Here is a 17,290-nt window from a genome sequence, read left to right as displayed (position 1 = left end):
TGATTGTTTAGATTAATTCTTATTAAATGGACGGTTTATATTAAAAGAAAGTGAAAATAAGATTGCAATACGTACGTGCTGCTACCACTCGCTCTTATTATTATTACTATTATTATTTGCTTAACTATAATTTTTATTTCTCATCAAAAAAGTTTTTTGGGTGGATATTTTCTAATAGATGCGAAATATCTGCTATGTGGTGTGTTAGACAAGTTCAAATCTCATGGATGGCTAGAGGTTAAGGCTTTCTGTTCACTGTGTGTATTTGATCCGATTAAATTTTAAAATTTGAAATATGATCAATCTAGCCCATACATTTTTATACCTATTGATTGAAATTGCCACATAACCATACCTTGTGGTACCATTGGTTGGACCATCAAGAGTCTTTTCTAAACCAAGACCATAGAGAATTTCAAAGATGAGTATCAAATGCTCTAACCATATTGAATCTTTATATACTATTACAAAATCTTAATTCTTAGTCTCTTAAAATATTTTGTCTCAATTGACTACACAAATGTAAATGGATAATCGAAAACTGAATTCAATTCATATTCATATCCATTCACAGGTGTTCGAATCTAATTGAAGGGTATTCAGATCCAAATTTGGATAATTTCGAAAATATTTCCCAATTCAAATAGGTATCTAACTAATAATGAAAAAAATAAAGTAATTACTGATTTTGAAGTTCCTGAAGATTCGACAGATTTTAGAGATCGAGAAAAAGAGTTAAAACAACTTAGAAACATAGATCGAGAACTAATCATATCCATTGAGAAAAGAAAGATCCGAATTACATAAGTCACATCCGAAAAATATTCCAATCCGATCACATCCGATTCATATCAGTTTTTCAATAGGTGAAGTCTAAAACACGTGTGCCGGGAACTACGGATTCCCCATACTATCCATTGTCCTTTTAACCATTTCTCTGTGTTTGAGAGCTGAAACTTCTGGCCACGAGAGAGTTTGCGAGAGAAAATGTTCTTCGCAGAAGAGGAGTATCTGCAGAATCCTCCATATAAAAACTCGTATTCCGAAGGTCCAAGTGCAAGCTCGTCCTCCTCTTCATGCGCCCAAGGACACCGATCTTCTCTGAGCTTGGAGACGTCGGAAGGTGGAAGCATCTGCCTTGTCTGCTTCTGCAATCTCATTTCCAACCCTTCCTCTCCATCCGTACACGTAATCTACGCACTCTCCCAGCTTTCCCAAGCTATCTCACAGCCGGCATTCCTCCGTAATCTTCGAACTTTTCATGCTCATCTCCTCATCTGTCCCCTCGTTCAAGGGCTCTCCTCCTTCGATGACGAGGCCATCGCTCGACAGACGATCGATCTCGTTTCCAATCTCTGCGACTCAGATGATCCTTCCATTTCTCACGATTTCGTGGCGCAGATTGCAGATCGTCTCTCCTCTGCTGCATTGGTGTGGAGCCGTCGTCAGGTTTATCCGGTAACGTTATTTATTCTTCCGTTTGTCGATTCTTGTTAAATTCGTCTTCTAGGAGCTGCTTCAAATTGGGATTTCGAATCCATCCTTTTAGACTGCAGGAAGTCATCTCATACTGGGAGAAAAACCCGGAGTGCTGAAATTCAGTACAAGAAAGCTACAGAAAAATTATGATCAATGCTTCTTAACAGGCTCTTTCTCCTAATGCAGCTACACTGCTTAGGGGTGCTCTTGAATCGACGGGCTGATAATCCCTCCAGTCAAATCAGAAACAGAAGAGCTTTCATTGCCAACCTTGTTGCAGGTCTTCAGTTGCCAAGGTGATGAGCAAACTTAAAGGGCAACTTTAAATATCTTAGACCATCTTCTTTCTCCTCATCTGTCATTCATTTGCTTTTAATTCTCACGAATTCAGTGAAGAGATTCGTGGTGAAATACTCTATGTTTTGTATAAACTATCCATTCTCCAAGATGGTTGCGGAGATGGTGACAGTGGCGATGATGATTTATTAGCCTTTTGTCCGAAGCTCTTGTATCTATCCCTGGAGGCTCTCATGCAGACCCAATCTGATGAAGTTCGCTTGAATTGTATAGGTATGTGAACTTTCAGGTACTTCCACATAATCCTAGCTATCTGTAGGATACATTCCAGTTCCACTGATTTGTGTTGGAGCAGGAAGTAGGGTCTGAAACTCTTAACTCAATTGACTGAGATTGGTAGAGTGTACAAATGAAAATCAGCCAAGGCTTTCTGACCCATGGTTGCCATACGTCCCTAAGAAACACCACAAAGTAGATGTGTCACCACTAAAACAAATGCCATCTTCAGAAAGACAATAAAATAGATAAGCATTTGGTTTAAGCTTAGTGCAAGAAATTTTATAATAGTTTGACCAGAATCACAATCGGCAAATGATCTCTCAATCATTCAGTTCATTTATGGGTTTTCATGAACCAATTAAATTAATAGGCAAAAGGTTCTGATTATCCACTGGAAATTTTGTACTGAATCCAAGTTATATCATTAATCCTTACTTGATCATGAAAATAGCTACACTGACATGTACATGTTCCTCTCTACAGCACTTCTGACAGTTTTAGCTCAAAGAGGATACTTTGAGAACTTGTTTGCGGATGACCCAATTGGAAAGAGTTCTAGAGAAGCAGACATGCACGGGGCAGAACTTGATACAACTCCCTTGATTATCTTGTTTGCTGAGGCTGTCAAAGGTCCTCTGCTTTCTTCTGATGCTCAAGTCCAGATTGGCACATTGGACCTGATCTTTTACTGCATGTCATGGGTAGGCAACCCCACCAAACAAATTCAAGACCTGGTTGAAGAAAGCATTGCCGATTATGTATTTGAAATACTCAGATTGTCAGGTAAGATCACCTCAGTGTGAGGAAATCTGATATACTACACAATGTTACAATGTCCACCTTCAGATGGAGTGTAGAAGAGGTAGGAAGCCCCACTTTTGATGGTCAAGCCTTGGGCATGTGATCCAATTAGATTATCAGAACCATCAAATCCAAGAATTCTTTCTGGACTGTGGACCACATCCTCTAGTCATCTGAAAGGATGAACTAGAATGATGGTTATGACTATTAAATTGGATCAAGTTTGGCAAAAATCTCTTCCTGGCTCCATACATGCACGCTACCATTATGTATCTTAGATTTACTCAATGATGTAGATGAAACACTGAGGCCCCATTTTGTTAGTGAATGTGGTGTGTAGTAAAATTAGAACAAAAGCAAAATAGAAAGCTACATTCAGTATGTTGCTCAGTTAGTTAATAATCATTTTTGGTAATGTTTACAAAACATTCTGTTTTGGTAATGTTCTAAGTTCTTTCAATTATTAGCTCCTGAATACGAGTCAACATAAATGGGCAGGAGAGAATGATCCTATGATTAATTCCTGCCTACGAGTTTTGGATCTTCTATCTATGGCTAAGCAAGCCTTCAGACAAAGGCTTGCCGTTGGGTTCCCAACTCTTGTTCCTGTTCTGCGTTATGTAGCGGAAGTACCCTTTCATCCTGTTCAATCTCATGCATTTAAACTTGTCTGGAGCTGCATCTCTGACTGCCCGGAGTAGTATCAAGGTCCCAACTGGAAGAGTTGGTTTTGGTCTTGACAGGGATGTTTGAAAAATATACCATTGGGGAGATGGGCATGCTTCCGGAGACCTTCAGCATAGCTTGTTCAATCTTCGTAGCTCTATTGAATTCACCATCCTCTCATGGTATTCCAACTCTGGCAACATCGGTTCAAGAATCATCAAGAAATGCTGTTTTATCTTGTCTCTGTATCCCCCCAAAACACCCTGACGAACTTCTTCTGTCCTCCCTTTACCTCCTGAAAGAAGCACATGCATATAGTCACGAAGAGAACTCCTTCAATATGGAATTGGGTAACTGTGTTATTGAAGTGTGTAAAACCCATTTATTACCTTGGTTTCGTGGGGTTATTGATGAAATAGAGGAGGAGGATATCATCCTGGGGGTACTGGAAACTTTTCACTCAATACTGCTTCAGGGATCAGATTTCCAAGCCAGGAACTTTGCAGAGATTCTGGCTTCTTCCTCTTGGTTCAGCTTGTCCTTTGGATGCTTAGGCTTATTCCCAACGGATAAGATGAAATCAAGAGTATACCTGATGCTAAGTTCAGTTGTAGATGGAATTCTGGGAAATGATTCTGGTCAGTTCATCAGAGATGCTGCTTCACATATGCCATCAGATCCTCTTGATTTGCTGTTTCTGCTAGGGCAGAAGAGCTCCCTGGACTTGGACCTGATCTCTTGCCAATCTGCAGTTCTGCTAATACTAAATACAAGCTCCTTATACGATGACAGGTAATGGAACTCGAGAACCCTCATCTGTTTCCACTTGATCCATCCATTTTGTACTTACTGCACTTCTTTATTAAAGCCTGTATACCTTCTCCCCAGACTTGCAGATGAGAAGCAGGTTTTAGCTTCTTTAGAGCAATATATTCTTGTCAACAGCAGTAATCTTCTATGCAGAACCACTGATTCAGTGACATTGACCCAATTAGTGAATCTTTATGGCTTATTTAGAGGTATTGCCAAGATAAGCTACCAAATCCCCTATAGTCCAGAGGCTGAGAAGCTGCTCTTCCATCTAATAATTGAAAAGGACTGGGACCTACTCTCTTTGAGAATCCATCCAACAGCACTGAAATGGTTGTTTCAACAAGAGAAGATCTCTGGACCCATGTCCAATCATGTATTGAACTTTTGCAGATCCAATAGCATGAATGGGAATCAGATCATTGGCCATGGGACTAACACCTGGTTGATAGATGTCAAAGTGATCGCAGAACTGGTAGCAGCGGATGATAACCTTGGAGCAGCACTTCTGGTATGTCTACTGAAGCAGTTACAAGATGAAGAAGACAGGGAGAATGATATTACTTTGGTCATGAATTGCATCATTGAAATCCTCAACATATGTCCAGCTTCTTCAGACAGGTTATGCTTGCTTGGCATTGGCCATGCAATCCACAGCTTGTATTATTATTCAAGCTATTTTGCTTCACCTCAAAATTTTGTGACCAGTGCACTTGTAATTTTCAACATCCTACGGTCAGTGCAGTCTGAAACACTCTTCGATGATGAATCTTGGCTTCCTGTGGCTGCGAAGGTAACTTAGATTCATGTTAGTTCCATTTTGTGGTAGCAATTTTAAGATACTAATCAGATTTCCTATTCTGCTGTAGATGCTGGAATTTTTTATTGCTACTATGAGTGCAGACACATGCAACCATGGCAGGCTCCTAGTGATTGGCATTCTTGCTTTGATCCTGCATCACTCCACCAACCATGCGCTCCCAGAAGCTTCAAAAGCCATACTTCTGAATACTTCCTTGGCCACCACAATTAACAACATTATCAGTGCTGCTTGCTCGAAGGGCCCAGCTTTAATTGATCATGAAGCAGAAACAAGCACAGGACAAACCCTAATATTTGTGCTTTTACTATACTTTTTCTCTTTGAGAAGGTCAGTGCTTCATTTTTGGCACAAAAAGGTCATTTCTTGTTACTTCAGAAACTTACATTTGGTTCCCTTCAGTTTGCATTCTGTTCTATCAGGAGCTGTCGAATGGAAGAATTTCCTCGAGGCATCCGATGGGACTGAGCAACATCCATACATATGCATTAGAGTCCATTACTTGTGCAGACTGGTACATTTTGGGTCTTCTTCAGTGAAACATGTTGCTTCACGTTGTTTGCTGGAGTTGCTTACCAGAATCTCAGAGGAGAGACATACCAAATATGATGAACTAAAATGCTCTACTGGGTACTTGAAATCTGTGATGGCTGTTCTGGAAGGCCTGATATTCTATGCAGATACTAGAATTGCCATGAACTGTGCTGTCTCTCTATCTATGATAATGGGATGGGAGAGGCTTGGGGTGCAGGAGACGAGAGCCATCAGAGATGATAAGTGGTGTAGATTGGTCATGGAGGAGTTGGCATTGTCTTTGGCAGCCCCAGGTTTGGCATCAAGATCATTCTCAAATCATCACAGGCCTGCAGCCAGAATAGCCATTGCATTGTTAAGATTAGGACAAGTGCCAACATGGATGAGATCTGTATATGATGGTCCCTGTATTTCTGGTATAATTGAAAAACTTTCAGCCAGTAATGTGACAGCAGAGATGGCACACTTGTTTCGAGAGCTCCTGCGCTCTGGCTACTTGGGTGAAGAGGAGATTGCAGGTCTAAATCGTGTCTTCCAGGTGAGGATTTTCTGCACATATCATTCTCTACTTCGTTTTCTGTAGGCTGCGATGAGGTTTTGAAGGTGCTCCAAATTTTGCCGCCAAATATTCTTTCTTTTTAATTGCCTAGCTTTTGAAGGCAGCAGCAGTACATTATAGTCTTTACCTTACCCCTTTTGCCATGTCAATAATATTCTCTTGATTTTATTTTTTCCTTGCAGTTATAACCTAGAATGTAATGGAACCAAATTCATTTTTGTTTTTACATTGCAGGACTGCCGAAAACATGTATATGTAGACAGTTCTCAAGAAAGCAACACAGAGGAGCATCCTGAGTTAGTGGTTTCCATCCCAGATGATATTGGCAAGATATGTGAGCTGCTCATCCGTGTCATGTCATCTGATTCCTCTCGGAGTATCCCTTCTGAAGGAGTCTACAGTGAGAAGAATAGATTGTTGGAAGAAATAGAAATGTTTTCTCGGGAGTCAGCAGAAAGATAATGGCAAGATCACTTTCAATACTCGTTTCATGAGGTTCTAAACCCAAAAGGCTGGGCACACTACTGGGGTGCCCAGCCTGTGTCACTCTCTCCCTTCCCTTCGGAAATGACCCTCCTGCCCCTTGCATCCCAGCCCACCATTTGGTTGACACAGCTAGTCGTGAAAAATACCCAGCATGCTTGGGAAAAGAATGCTACCCAGTTGTGCCCGGTTGGTGGAGTAGTGGACACAGTCCATTCTTGAGCTGAGGTACTTTCAGGGAAAAGAATGCTGCTGGTTGAGCCCTCTCTCCAGACACAAGACGCCTTGAAAAGATGCCCCTGCCCTCTATGGTTGGATGCCTGTACACACTCCCACTGGCCCAGGCACTGGCACAGTGGCAATGCAGCCAGGTTGCATTCCTTCTACCTCAGCTCAAGAATGGACAATGTGTCCACTACTCCACCATATTGTCTTCCAAGCCAATATAAGATTCAGTTCTAGTCTATATGGAACCGTACCCTTTGAACTCCAGTCCATGCTGGCATGGGACTCTTCATGGCTGTCGTAACAAAATTTTTAGGTGCCTTTATTTCATAAAAGATAAATGTATATTACCTCAATCTGTTTTATCTCCCATAAAGACTGTTATATTGTGTTTCAACACATTTTCAATCAGATAATGATAAGTCCAGCCTCTCTTTTCTCTTGCTTCAGATCCAAGAGATGAGTACATTTCTTCATAAACATCAAAGAAAATGCCCCTTGCCAAAAGCTGTGAGGTCCAGAGGATCAGTGTCCATTGGATACAGATTCTTCTAGTAATGGAAACTTCTTTGTATGTCTAAAGCTCTCATCCCATCAAAGCCAACATCATCAGCATCAAAGAAGACTCCAACAGTTACTATATCAGGTTTGCCAGATTTAGTTTGAATATCTGAGAATAATGCATCGATCAGTTTTAAATCTTTATTCAGATAAAATAGTGCTATAATATTAGCAACAGTTACATTCCAGGATACTTAGCTATATCCATTTCATGGAAATAGAGCTCATGATCATTTCTTTACTGCTCAAAAGACGAGCATTAGAAAGAAGCCACAAGCACCAACAAGATCAGTCTTCCCTTTCTTGACGCAATGTCAAAGTCCCAGGTCCTCTAATCATGAGGACATGTGATTTTCAATACAAATTCTAGCCAGTTTCCTGATGAAACACTCATTTAGAGGAGTCTTGCTGTTCAAAACCTCCTGATAAGCCTTCTCCATCTCAAGAATGCCTAGGTTTGCACTAAAGCTGAAGATTGCAAATCCATCAGGAATACACCCTTCCAGTTCCATTCTCTTCACACATTTATTCATCTAATCATGCATTCTGTAATCCACCCAAGTTTGAATAAGCCCATTGTAAGTTTTAGTATAGGGCTTCAACTAAATCTCCACCACCTTCTAAAGATAAAGGCGTACCTGGTGCACGAGGCTTCCGCATTTGCGAGGTCCTTTAATCATATCTCAAAGCACTAATGCCTGCTTTCTTCCATTGATTGGGACTTTATGTTTTTTCCGCAAATTGAACACCTATTAATTCAGTTTCATCAATAAACTAAAGTATCCGAATTTAATCACACTTTTGAAGTAACAGATGTAGTACCAAAGAACCTCTTTGGACCAGGAAGTCTATTTGAGGTTCTCATCACAACCCAGAACTGGTCTTTGCTCCAATCTCTTTGAAGTAACTAAAGCACCAATGCCTGCTTTCTTCCTGATAGCCTCCTGGATGAAGTTAAAAGGGTCAGAAGCAAGCCTAAAATGACAATAAGAGAAGTAGTGAGAAATGACATGCATATTTTGCGTCTCGTACTAAGTATGACTTTGGATAGAGCTTATTGGAGAGCCAAGGATCCATGTTGTCAATCTCATTTAGGGTAATATGGGTATTTCATTAAATTGAATCTATATATGTTTTGCTATGAATTTGTAGTGAGTGTAATCTGTTTAACAAGGGGAGACGTGAGGACAAGTGGTTATAACCCTAATCTCCATTTTCAGTGAAGCAATTCATCTCACAATGGATGTTGACAATCTTGTTGAACTATGTAAATTTTGAATTGCATTGTGTGATTGGTTGTTTGCTATTTCCATTTGTTTTCTACATAATTTTAGGTTTTAATTTCTACATATTCATTAACTTAAATTGATAATCATAGAATTTGTATATTTGCGATGGGTTTTAGAAGGGGAATGGAGGTTAGAGACTGAAGTTAAATCTCTTTGCTTGGCACGCGGATTCAGATTTCACATTGAGTCATATAGGGTCCAATTAAGGGAATCGGTAATGGTATCGCCTCAGTCGGTTCTGATTTTGATTTCGATTCGGTCAGATTTAGCCAGAACCCAAGGAATCTAGTATGAATTGGCTGATTCAAATTGGGATGGAGTTCAGTCCATTCGGACTCAAATGACCAATTCAACCAATTTGAATTTGGAGTCGCAATAAGTTTGTTTAGTTTCACTAGTGAGCGTGTCCAAGGTTTAAAAACTGAAATTGTATACCCGATTGATTCAAATTGTCCTAAAATCAGCTTAGGATCGGTTAGACTCATTGTAACTTCACATAAGAACACATAAAATCTCCGTAAATTGAAATTGCCCTCAGTCGAAACAGCCAATTTTGGAAGGAGGCATTTTTGGGTTCTGATGATGTCTTATTATATTGATTTTATACTATAGGGGGCAGAACATTTATGATTCTAGATGTATGTACTTTTTCGTGCGCCCACCCCACGGTGTATGAAAACATTCTCCATTTTGAAAATTCGAATTCGATTTTTTAATCCATGACTGGCATTTAGCTTGTCAACCAAATCACATTCCCTGCTACAGTGGCAAAACCCATGATCCCACCTCATTGGGTGAATTTCATACCAAACAAGTACCTGAAGTGTATCAAAAAGTGTATTATAATGGGAATTTTGCAGTTTCATGACTTTTTTAATTCAATTTTTTAACAAATTTTCAGCTGAAATTTGATTAATGGGATTGATGTAGGTTCTCAAGCACATGAAGTCACACACGTGTTATACCAATGGATTGTAATTTCATGATGGGCTAGCTATCATCTAGATTGATGGTTATTAGATTCTAATTTTCCTTTCAAGAGTTTTGAACATATTATTTATGTTAAGATATTTTCAATTGGTATAAAAGTGGACTAGCATTTAGCTCTAATGTTAGTAGCACTTGTAGAACCTCTATTTGTAATCTGATTGGGATTAAGGGAATGGATTCTAACTCTACCTACCTTGACACCAACTTATTCCAGGTCAGATCCAGATGCAATAGATTCCAACACATTGCTAACAGAGTAGGTAAGAAACTCTCTTCTTGGAAGGCCAACCTTCTAACTTTTGCAGGACGTTCAGTGTTAATACAGTCGGCTCTTTCTTCTATCCCTTCTTACCTTATGTCTTGCTTTACCTTTCCAAAAAGCACTTGCAAAAATTGGATTCCATTTATTTGAATTTTTGGAATGGTAATTCTAATAATGACAGGAAGCTGATCTAATTGGATGACATAAAGTTTGTACCCCCAAATCCATTTGGGGGCGGGGGCGGGGGCGGGGGCGGGGGCGGGGGGGGGGGGGGGTTTGGGTTTGAGAACCTCTGAAATTCAAAACAAGCTCTTCTACTCAAGTTGGGGTGGTGGCTTCTTTGTGATAAGGACCCTCAGTGGGCTCAAGTATTATCTTCCAAATGCTTCCCTCACTGATATCCCTTTCACCCCACTACTTTAAAGAAAAAAGGTTTTGCTACATGGAATAGTATTGCTAGCATTCTCCCCACCCTCTTCAAAATGATTTGACGTAAGATAGGCAATGGATGTAATACAGATATATGGAATGAACCTTGGATATCTAATTACAGTTCTCCTCTCAACTCCTAGCAATGTCAGTCAGACCACCCCTCTTCAATTACCAAGGTAAGTGATGTGATTTGTGGGGATGGTTGGAACACTAGCCTCCTCACTTCGTTTCTTCCTCTCACTGTTATTTGTGATATTTTAAAAATCCCTGTGAATTCTCAAGCTGATGTTTGGTGGTGCCATTTGTCTAAAACAGGAACCCTCACTACTAAATTGGCTGCAAATTTTTAACTTCAAACATGAGTACTAACCCCACTGGACCTCCAACAAGTGTACCTGCTCCTCTTTGCTCACATTGGTGGAGATGCTTATGGAAACTCCCCATACACCCAAAATTTAAAATCTTCTTGACTATGTCATAGAGGGATCTCCACGAAGGATATTTTGGGGAAATGGAAGCAATTTGACCAATCGTGTCACTCAAAGTCCTTATGGCACACTTTCCTGTCATGCGAGTTCATTAAACGAATTTGGGCTGCTTGTCCCTTGGGTTTAAAGACTGAACATGTTTCTGCCCCTTCCTTTATGCACTTTATTATGTCGTTTAACTCTAATTGGATACCTACTGAGCATCGTAGCAACTTTTTCTCCACTTTCATCATTGTTTGTTATTTTATTTGGGGTTATTGGAATCACTTGTTTTTAAACATGACAAACCAAACCCACACAAAATCCTCCTGCATCATGGTGGATTAACAATCTAAATCATAAGTCTTATATTGTGCAGCCAGGCCAATAGGGAAATCTATCGAAGCGGCCACTGGAGGACTCCTACTCGGAGTTCAACAAGCACAGATGAATGGTTGGAGGGTAAAGGAAGTGTGGAGTAACTTTGATGACCAGGAACATCTGTCCTGTAACCTAACAACTACCTCATGGCCTTGGAGCATGGTACCTCTTTCGATGTCTATAACATTCTCCCCAACCTCTCCTTTCGGCTCATGCCAACGAATGATGTGGTTTTTGTTTTGGCCAGACTAGCATATATAGCTATGGTTAGGAAATCCTACTTATCTGTTTGTAACCCGGATAATTATGTACTTGTTTCTCTCCAGTAATTGACTTTGGTTCTCTTTCCATTAAAAAAAAGAAAAAGATATTTTCAATTGAACACTAGTCTCACATGCTTATTAAGAGACGAGGAAGGTAGTATATAAAGTGAACCCTTACAAGCCCCAGGCCTGATGGTTTCAGGCTTAACCTCCCTTCTTTCTCTTAGAAAGAAATCTTTAAGCAAGCACCTGAATATCAACCAATTACCATCTCACGCATCAACATGGATCTTCATGTTTTTCATTTTGATTGGAACTTCAAATGTGAGGAGGGGACCTTGGGTTCTATTTGTCAACAAATTTTGGGTCTCACTTGAACTGTCACATGGAACTGTTCAAGTGTACTGATAGATTCCTTTCCAAGTTGTTAGCTTAGAGAACCTCTCATTTTTATTTATTTATTTAAATAGAAAATATGGCCAAATTTTTTTTAGACCAACAAATCTAAGGGATATTTCTAGACCAGGACCAAGTCTGATCACATGGAAGACTGATGTGGTAGTTTCAAGTGGGTCAATTCAATTGATATATATATATATATATATATATATTTTTTTTTTTTTCGAAAACATTATAATTGATACATGTTTAAATTTTCAATTTAAAGTATGGATAGCTATGATATGGTCTAAATTGGCCACATATTTCATTTTATATCATATTAAAAAAATACTTTTCTCATGTATTTGCATGTTTGTATTTTCAGTAAGAGGAAGCAAGGATTTTTCAAAATCTGACTTTTTGGAGTTTTTGATTCAATAAACTAAGAATATTACAAAAAGTAAATTTCAATAAATTTCTACAAGTTCACTGACTAAAAGAAACAAACAATGATAAAAATATGAAGATTAATTATGAATAATAACCAATTCAACAAAGATTTCAGAAATCTACAGAAATCAGCTGGAGGGTTTGCATCCCATCCTTTATTAGTTACTTGTATTGGGAAATATGAAGGATCATGCAAAAGAAAAAGGCCAGAGGTCATTGCAAACCTATATAGACATTTGTTATTGACTACAAAATTCATTGCAAGAATCAATATCCAGAGATAAATCCCTATGATAAATAACAATATCATGCACACAAAATTAACCTAAAGATTTACAATAAATCAAGGGAATCAATGGAAAAGGACCAACTGCTATATGTGATTGACCTAAAACCTACAACTGCTACATTCACACAAGAATATACAAAATAAGGACCCAACCTCCACAATTTGAAAAGTTACGAGGTTGGATTCCCATAAACTTTCCATCTAAAGTTGTTGTTTATACCTCATCTAGTTGAGTTGAAGAGGAAGAGGGCATATTGATTACCCTGTATCATCATGGGTATAAATTAAAAGAGTTGCAGCACACAAATGGTACCCAGCTCCTTCTGGCTTTCCTCTTCTCTTTCTTATTCTCTGGAAGCCTTGCAGGACTATACCATTCTTTGTTTTCATTACCTTTGACAGCTAAAGCTGTGGATGCTTCAGGAGCCATCAACGAAGGGGAAGCCTTGGCAGGGAGATTATTGTCTTCTGCAGAGGGTTCATGTTTGGGGGTGGCAACTGTTTGTGGATGCCCCAGTGCATTTGGTGACTTCGGCTTGCTTCCAAGGTTTGCTTCAACCAAAAGGCTCTTCAAAGGCGTATGTGGTTTCCCAGCGCTCCAGTTACTGACTTTAGCAATGATCTCTTCATTCTTCTTTCTCCCTGGGGACTCTTTCACATCATGAGTAAGTGAAGGAAACCACCCAGCTTGCAAAGGTGAACAATTTGGCTGTGGAGTGTTCTGAACTATCTGAATTTCAGATGACACAGTCTGTTGATTAATTTCTCTGTTGCCAGGTTCAACCAAGGTCATGAAGGAAGGTGCATCAAATATATCACTTTGATCAGAACAGTTTCTTTCAGAAGCACCATTTTCTGTCTCCAAGTTAGCTCTTCGATCTTTGTCCTTTATTCCCATATCAAGTGTTTCAGTAGCAATGATGGCTCGTTCTTCATTAGCATCTCTAGTGGAAGGAAATGTTCCATCTGCAATTAACCCATTAACCAATAAATGAAATTTTACTAAAGCATTGGGACTTTCTCTCCTTTTCTCTACTCTCTCCCTCATCAACTACAAAATTAGGCATCTGTGTAGAACAATAAAGAAAGTAACCCATGCCTATAAAGCATTATAGCTGAAGCACCTATGTTTGTTGAAGAGCATACCTGAAACTGAGCCCCAGTGGCCTTCCACACTATCAGTTTGGCTAATTGAATCAACAGAGGCATCTGGTACAGCTGCTACTGCACAGGGCTGTTGTTTGAGAAGGTTGTCCACACCATCTGGTAGTGACCGAGACTTTATCTCAGATGTATCTTCCCCAAAGTCCTTGGTGGTGCTCTCTTCACCTAATGCCTTATTTAAGGTGGCTTTTTGTGCTTGGACATTGGAGGATGCTGGTAAAGTTTCAGCAGCAAGGATCAGTAGCTCATCTGTAGCATTTGTTGTGGAAGCAACTGCTATTTCTGAAGCAAACAACATAACAAGCAGGATTCAGAAGAACATAAAAATGCTCTATGAAACTACCAGAATAAGAAAAAATAATAACAGGAAATATTTCTTTCCTTTAATTCTTATGCATATATAGGACTGGGTTTTTCCAAGGCCACATTCACCATTTCCCATCGAGATCCCAGACAATAGGGGGGGAGAGAGGGGGGGTCCCATTTGGACCTTCCCATCGTTCAGCCACTGGTGAAGGAAATCTATACCTTTTCAGGCACAACTACTGAAGCCCCAGGATGCTATTTGTAATGAATGTTAGCACCTTTACCTTTCAAAGACTCAGACTGCAAGTCACATTTATCATGATCTGTGGTGCTCTCTTCAGCTAATGTCCTTTTTAAGTCGGCTTCTTCTGCTTGGATATCAGGCATTTGTAAAGTTTCAGTCGAAAGGGTCTCTTGTTCATTTTGTATCTGGAAGAGTAGGATCACAAATCAGTACATTCTTGTCAGATTCCCGAATCACAGGTGTATTAAGATGAGGCACTGTATTGGAGTGCTCAGCAGCAAATTTAGGGCAATCATTAAGTTTGTTGAACCAATTACCTCTACAACTCCATCACCAACATACTTCCCAGATAAATTGGAACTGTCATTTCTAGCCTTCTCTGGAAGTTCATCACTGCTGCTAAAAGCATGGGTTGCTTCATCAACTTTGCAGTGTGCTGGAGAAACCATGGCATCTGCACCTGATTCAGGAATAACTGTAGGCTTTTCTGGAAGAATCTCCTGTTAAATATCAATGTAAGATTCATAAGGCTCCTGCTTTTCAAAGAGCAAACCATTTGAGTATCCCAGTATCCATTGATGTTATATAACTACTTACAGTGTCATCAGGATACAGTATATCTACTTCTTGCCCAGAAGCATCACTTTCTCTGTTAGTCAAAGTACCTGTATGTTCAATGTCTACAACTTCCATAAAACCTGAACAAGAATTAGAGGATGAATCAATCTGGATTGTGACTGGTTCTGAAAAATTAGACTTTGTTTCCTTCGATTCCACAAGTCTATTCGTTCTTCTTGTACTGACATCAGTGGTTATTCCTGCAAATTCATTCATTTGTTCTAACTTGGAATCTATCTCACTAGGTGATAATCCCATATGTGCATCACTATTTCCCTGTAGCTGTCCTTCAGAACTTTGCCCAGAGTGCATCATAGATATGTCTGTCAAATCATAGCCAGGCTAGGTATTTGTAATCTCAGGAATCACATTTTCCAATTCTTCAGGTTTGACATCCAAAATCAAACTAGGAGAATCATGTTTACCTTCAGTTGCATCAACAGCTGATGCTTCAGTTTTCTTTTCAGAAGAAGCCAAAGCTGAGAAAATGGTAGAGCTTGAGGTGTCATCCTGGAACTGTTTATTATTCTTCAAGTTGTCCATTGAACTTTCCAAACCTTGGGGCTTCTGTAGTTGGTTGACCTGCATTGGATGTTCTCGTTCTTGAATAATACCTAAACATGAAATTCCAAAATTAGGTGGTCCCAATATCTAAAATGAATTGTGGGTATAAAAAGGAAGCAATATTCTGGTTTTGAAGTTGATATATCCATCTGTCTAACAAAGTTGTGTTACCAAATAAGGTTTACAGAACCAGCCTCAAGAAACTTAAATGTAAATGATGCCAAAAAATAAAATAAAAAATCAAATCCTCAATACCCAGAAAAATTGTCATAAAACTTCTCCTTAAAAAAAATGATCCACAGGTCTTCATATAATTCTCATAATTTCAGTGAATGTATGGTTGTTTTAAACCTTGAGAACTATAATTTGTAGCAATTTTCACATACCCATTAAACTGATAAGAAACAAAAATGTTCTTCATCCATATGAAATTTAAAGTATGTTGACTACGAATAGCAACAAAAATTAATCACCCCCTCATAGATCATGAACGTCAAATAACAAGATTATTTTGATAATTGTCACTCCCTTTCTTTCCTGTAATGCAAAAGCAGAGAAAGTGAAAATCACCTGAATTGACATTTTTCACATTCTCCTTGTTTTTCAACTCTTCCACTTCTGAATTCTCTGTAATCAAATTTTCAAAACAACCAATAACTAATTAATGAATCATGAGCAAGAGATCAAAGAAGATGATGTTCAAGCAAGAAATGGGTCTTGAGTTCTAACCAGAGGACTTGTGATCATCTTCATCTAAGAGTTTGTCTTCGCCGGCAACATCTAAATGGGTCTCGCGTTCTGCGTGGGTTAGCTTATACCCTTCAAGTGTCCCGCAGACCTTCTTGTGAGATCGTCTCTGTTTCTTGCTTGGTTGAGGGTTCGGGAAGGGCCAACCACAGTGCTGACAAACGTGAACACCAAGACACTCCCCTGCAAAAATAAGAGAAACCCATGAAGAAACCTGTACAAGAAATCAATAAAGATAAGAAGAGCAAGAACCCATTAACGAGAACATATCATAATTCAGAAACGAGAGGGTAAAACAAAAGCAACAAAACAGAGGAACCCATGAAGCAGTGAATTCAAACCAGTTATATGATTCTTCTTATGATTTTGGTTGTCCATCTCTTAATCCCAAGGACAACCCAAGCCAGAGGAATCGATCAAAATGAAGAAATGGTAAGAGACCTAGAAAAAAGTGCTGAGAAGATTAAACGAAAACGACCAAAAAGACTTTGGAAGACCCGAGAGTGTGCGTGCGCCGGGGGCTTGACTCTTGGCTCGCGAGTCCGTGACGCAGAAAGAGAGAAGCAAGAGAGAGAGAGAGAGAGATGTTTATCCGCTCTCCTCCGTGTATCCAGATTCTCTGTGGAAATTCTCTCTTTTAGTCAGTCTCACGGGTAAAGTAGTGAGAGTGATAAGTTGATAACGGTCTGTTAACTCCACCATGTGCGCACGTTATCTGCTTCTTCTAGCGTCACTAACGTGTACCGCTTCCTGGCGTGACTAATATGTATCACCACTATCAATGAGTCAATACACGATGCCGTTCAGGCCATCAGATGCTCGTCGCAGCACTGCATTCACAATAGATGATGTTTTCACCTGCTTTTATTTTACAATGATCTTTTAAGTTCCTGCTTTTGATGGGTTCGGATTCTAAGTATCAGTATTAG

At 39.4% G+C, this 17,290-nt stretch overlaps 2 protein-coding genes and 1 long non-coding RNA gene across 6 annotated transcripts; 2 read left to right on the top strand and 1 right to left on the bottom strand.

Moving 5' to 3' along the window:
- The first annotated feature begins 947 nt into the window (after nt 1-947).
- Nucleotides 948-7,402, top strand: LOC122092423 (protein PUTATIVE RECOMBINATION INITIATION DEFECT 1). The gene is given in 10 exon segments (XM_042662740.1): nt 948-1,458; nt 1,666-1,775; nt 1,871-2,049; nt 2,539-2,838; nt 3,355-3,543; nt 3,546-4,314; nt 4,411-5,125; nt 5,202-5,482; nt 5,555-6,224; nt 6,480-7,402. Coding segments are annotated over 10 exon segments (3,912 nt in total). The 5' UTR covers nt 948-987; the 3' UTR covers nt 6,708-7,402.
- A 2,945-nt stretch (nt 7,403-10,347) lies between these two features.
- LOC122092424 lies at nt 10,348-11,630 on the top strand. The gene is made up of 2 exons (XR_006144128.1): nt 10,348-10,663; nt 10,803-11,630. It is a non-coding gene; the product is annotated as an uncharacterized LOC122092424 (long non-coding RNA).
- A 1,012-nt stretch (nt 11,631-12,642) lies between these two features.
- On the bottom strand, nt 12,643-16,970 carry LOC122092461. 4 transcript variants are annotated; one of them, XM_042662781.1, is made up of 9 exons: nt 16,703-16,970; nt 16,344-16,544; nt 16,185-16,241; nt 15,476-15,664; nt 15,030-15,373; nt 14,750-14,932; nt 14,473-14,617; nt 13,865-14,164; nt 12,643-13,684 (listed from the first exon to the last, which is right to left on the bottom strand). In XM_042662781.1, the coding sequence occupies exons 1-9, from the start codon at nt 16,737-16,739 to the stop codon at nt 12,990-12,992; spliced, it is 2,151 nt and encodes a 716-aa protein (XP_042518715.1). In that variant the 5' UTR covers nt 16,740-16,970; the 3' UTR covers nt 12,643-12,989. The 4 variants fall into 4 exon arrangements, with proteins under 4 accessions (XP_042518715.1, XP_042518716.1, XP_042518717.1 ...); XM_042662782.1 differs by having other exon boundaries at nt 15,030-15,130; XM_042662783.1 differs by having other exon boundaries at nt 16,803-16,969.
- Nucleotides 16,971-17,290: the final 320 nt, after the last annotated feature.

The sequence above is a fragment of the Macadamia integrifolia genome, chromosome 10 (assembly GCF_013358625.1).
Source record: "Macadamia integrifolia cultivar HAES 741 chromosome 10, SCU_Mint_v3, whole genome shotgun sequence".
Lineage (NCBI taxonomy): Eukaryota > Viridiplantae > Streptophyta > Magnoliopsida > Proteales > Proteaceae > Macadamia > Macadamia integrifolia.
This window is presented reverse-complemented; position numbering and strand designations above follow the sequence as displayed.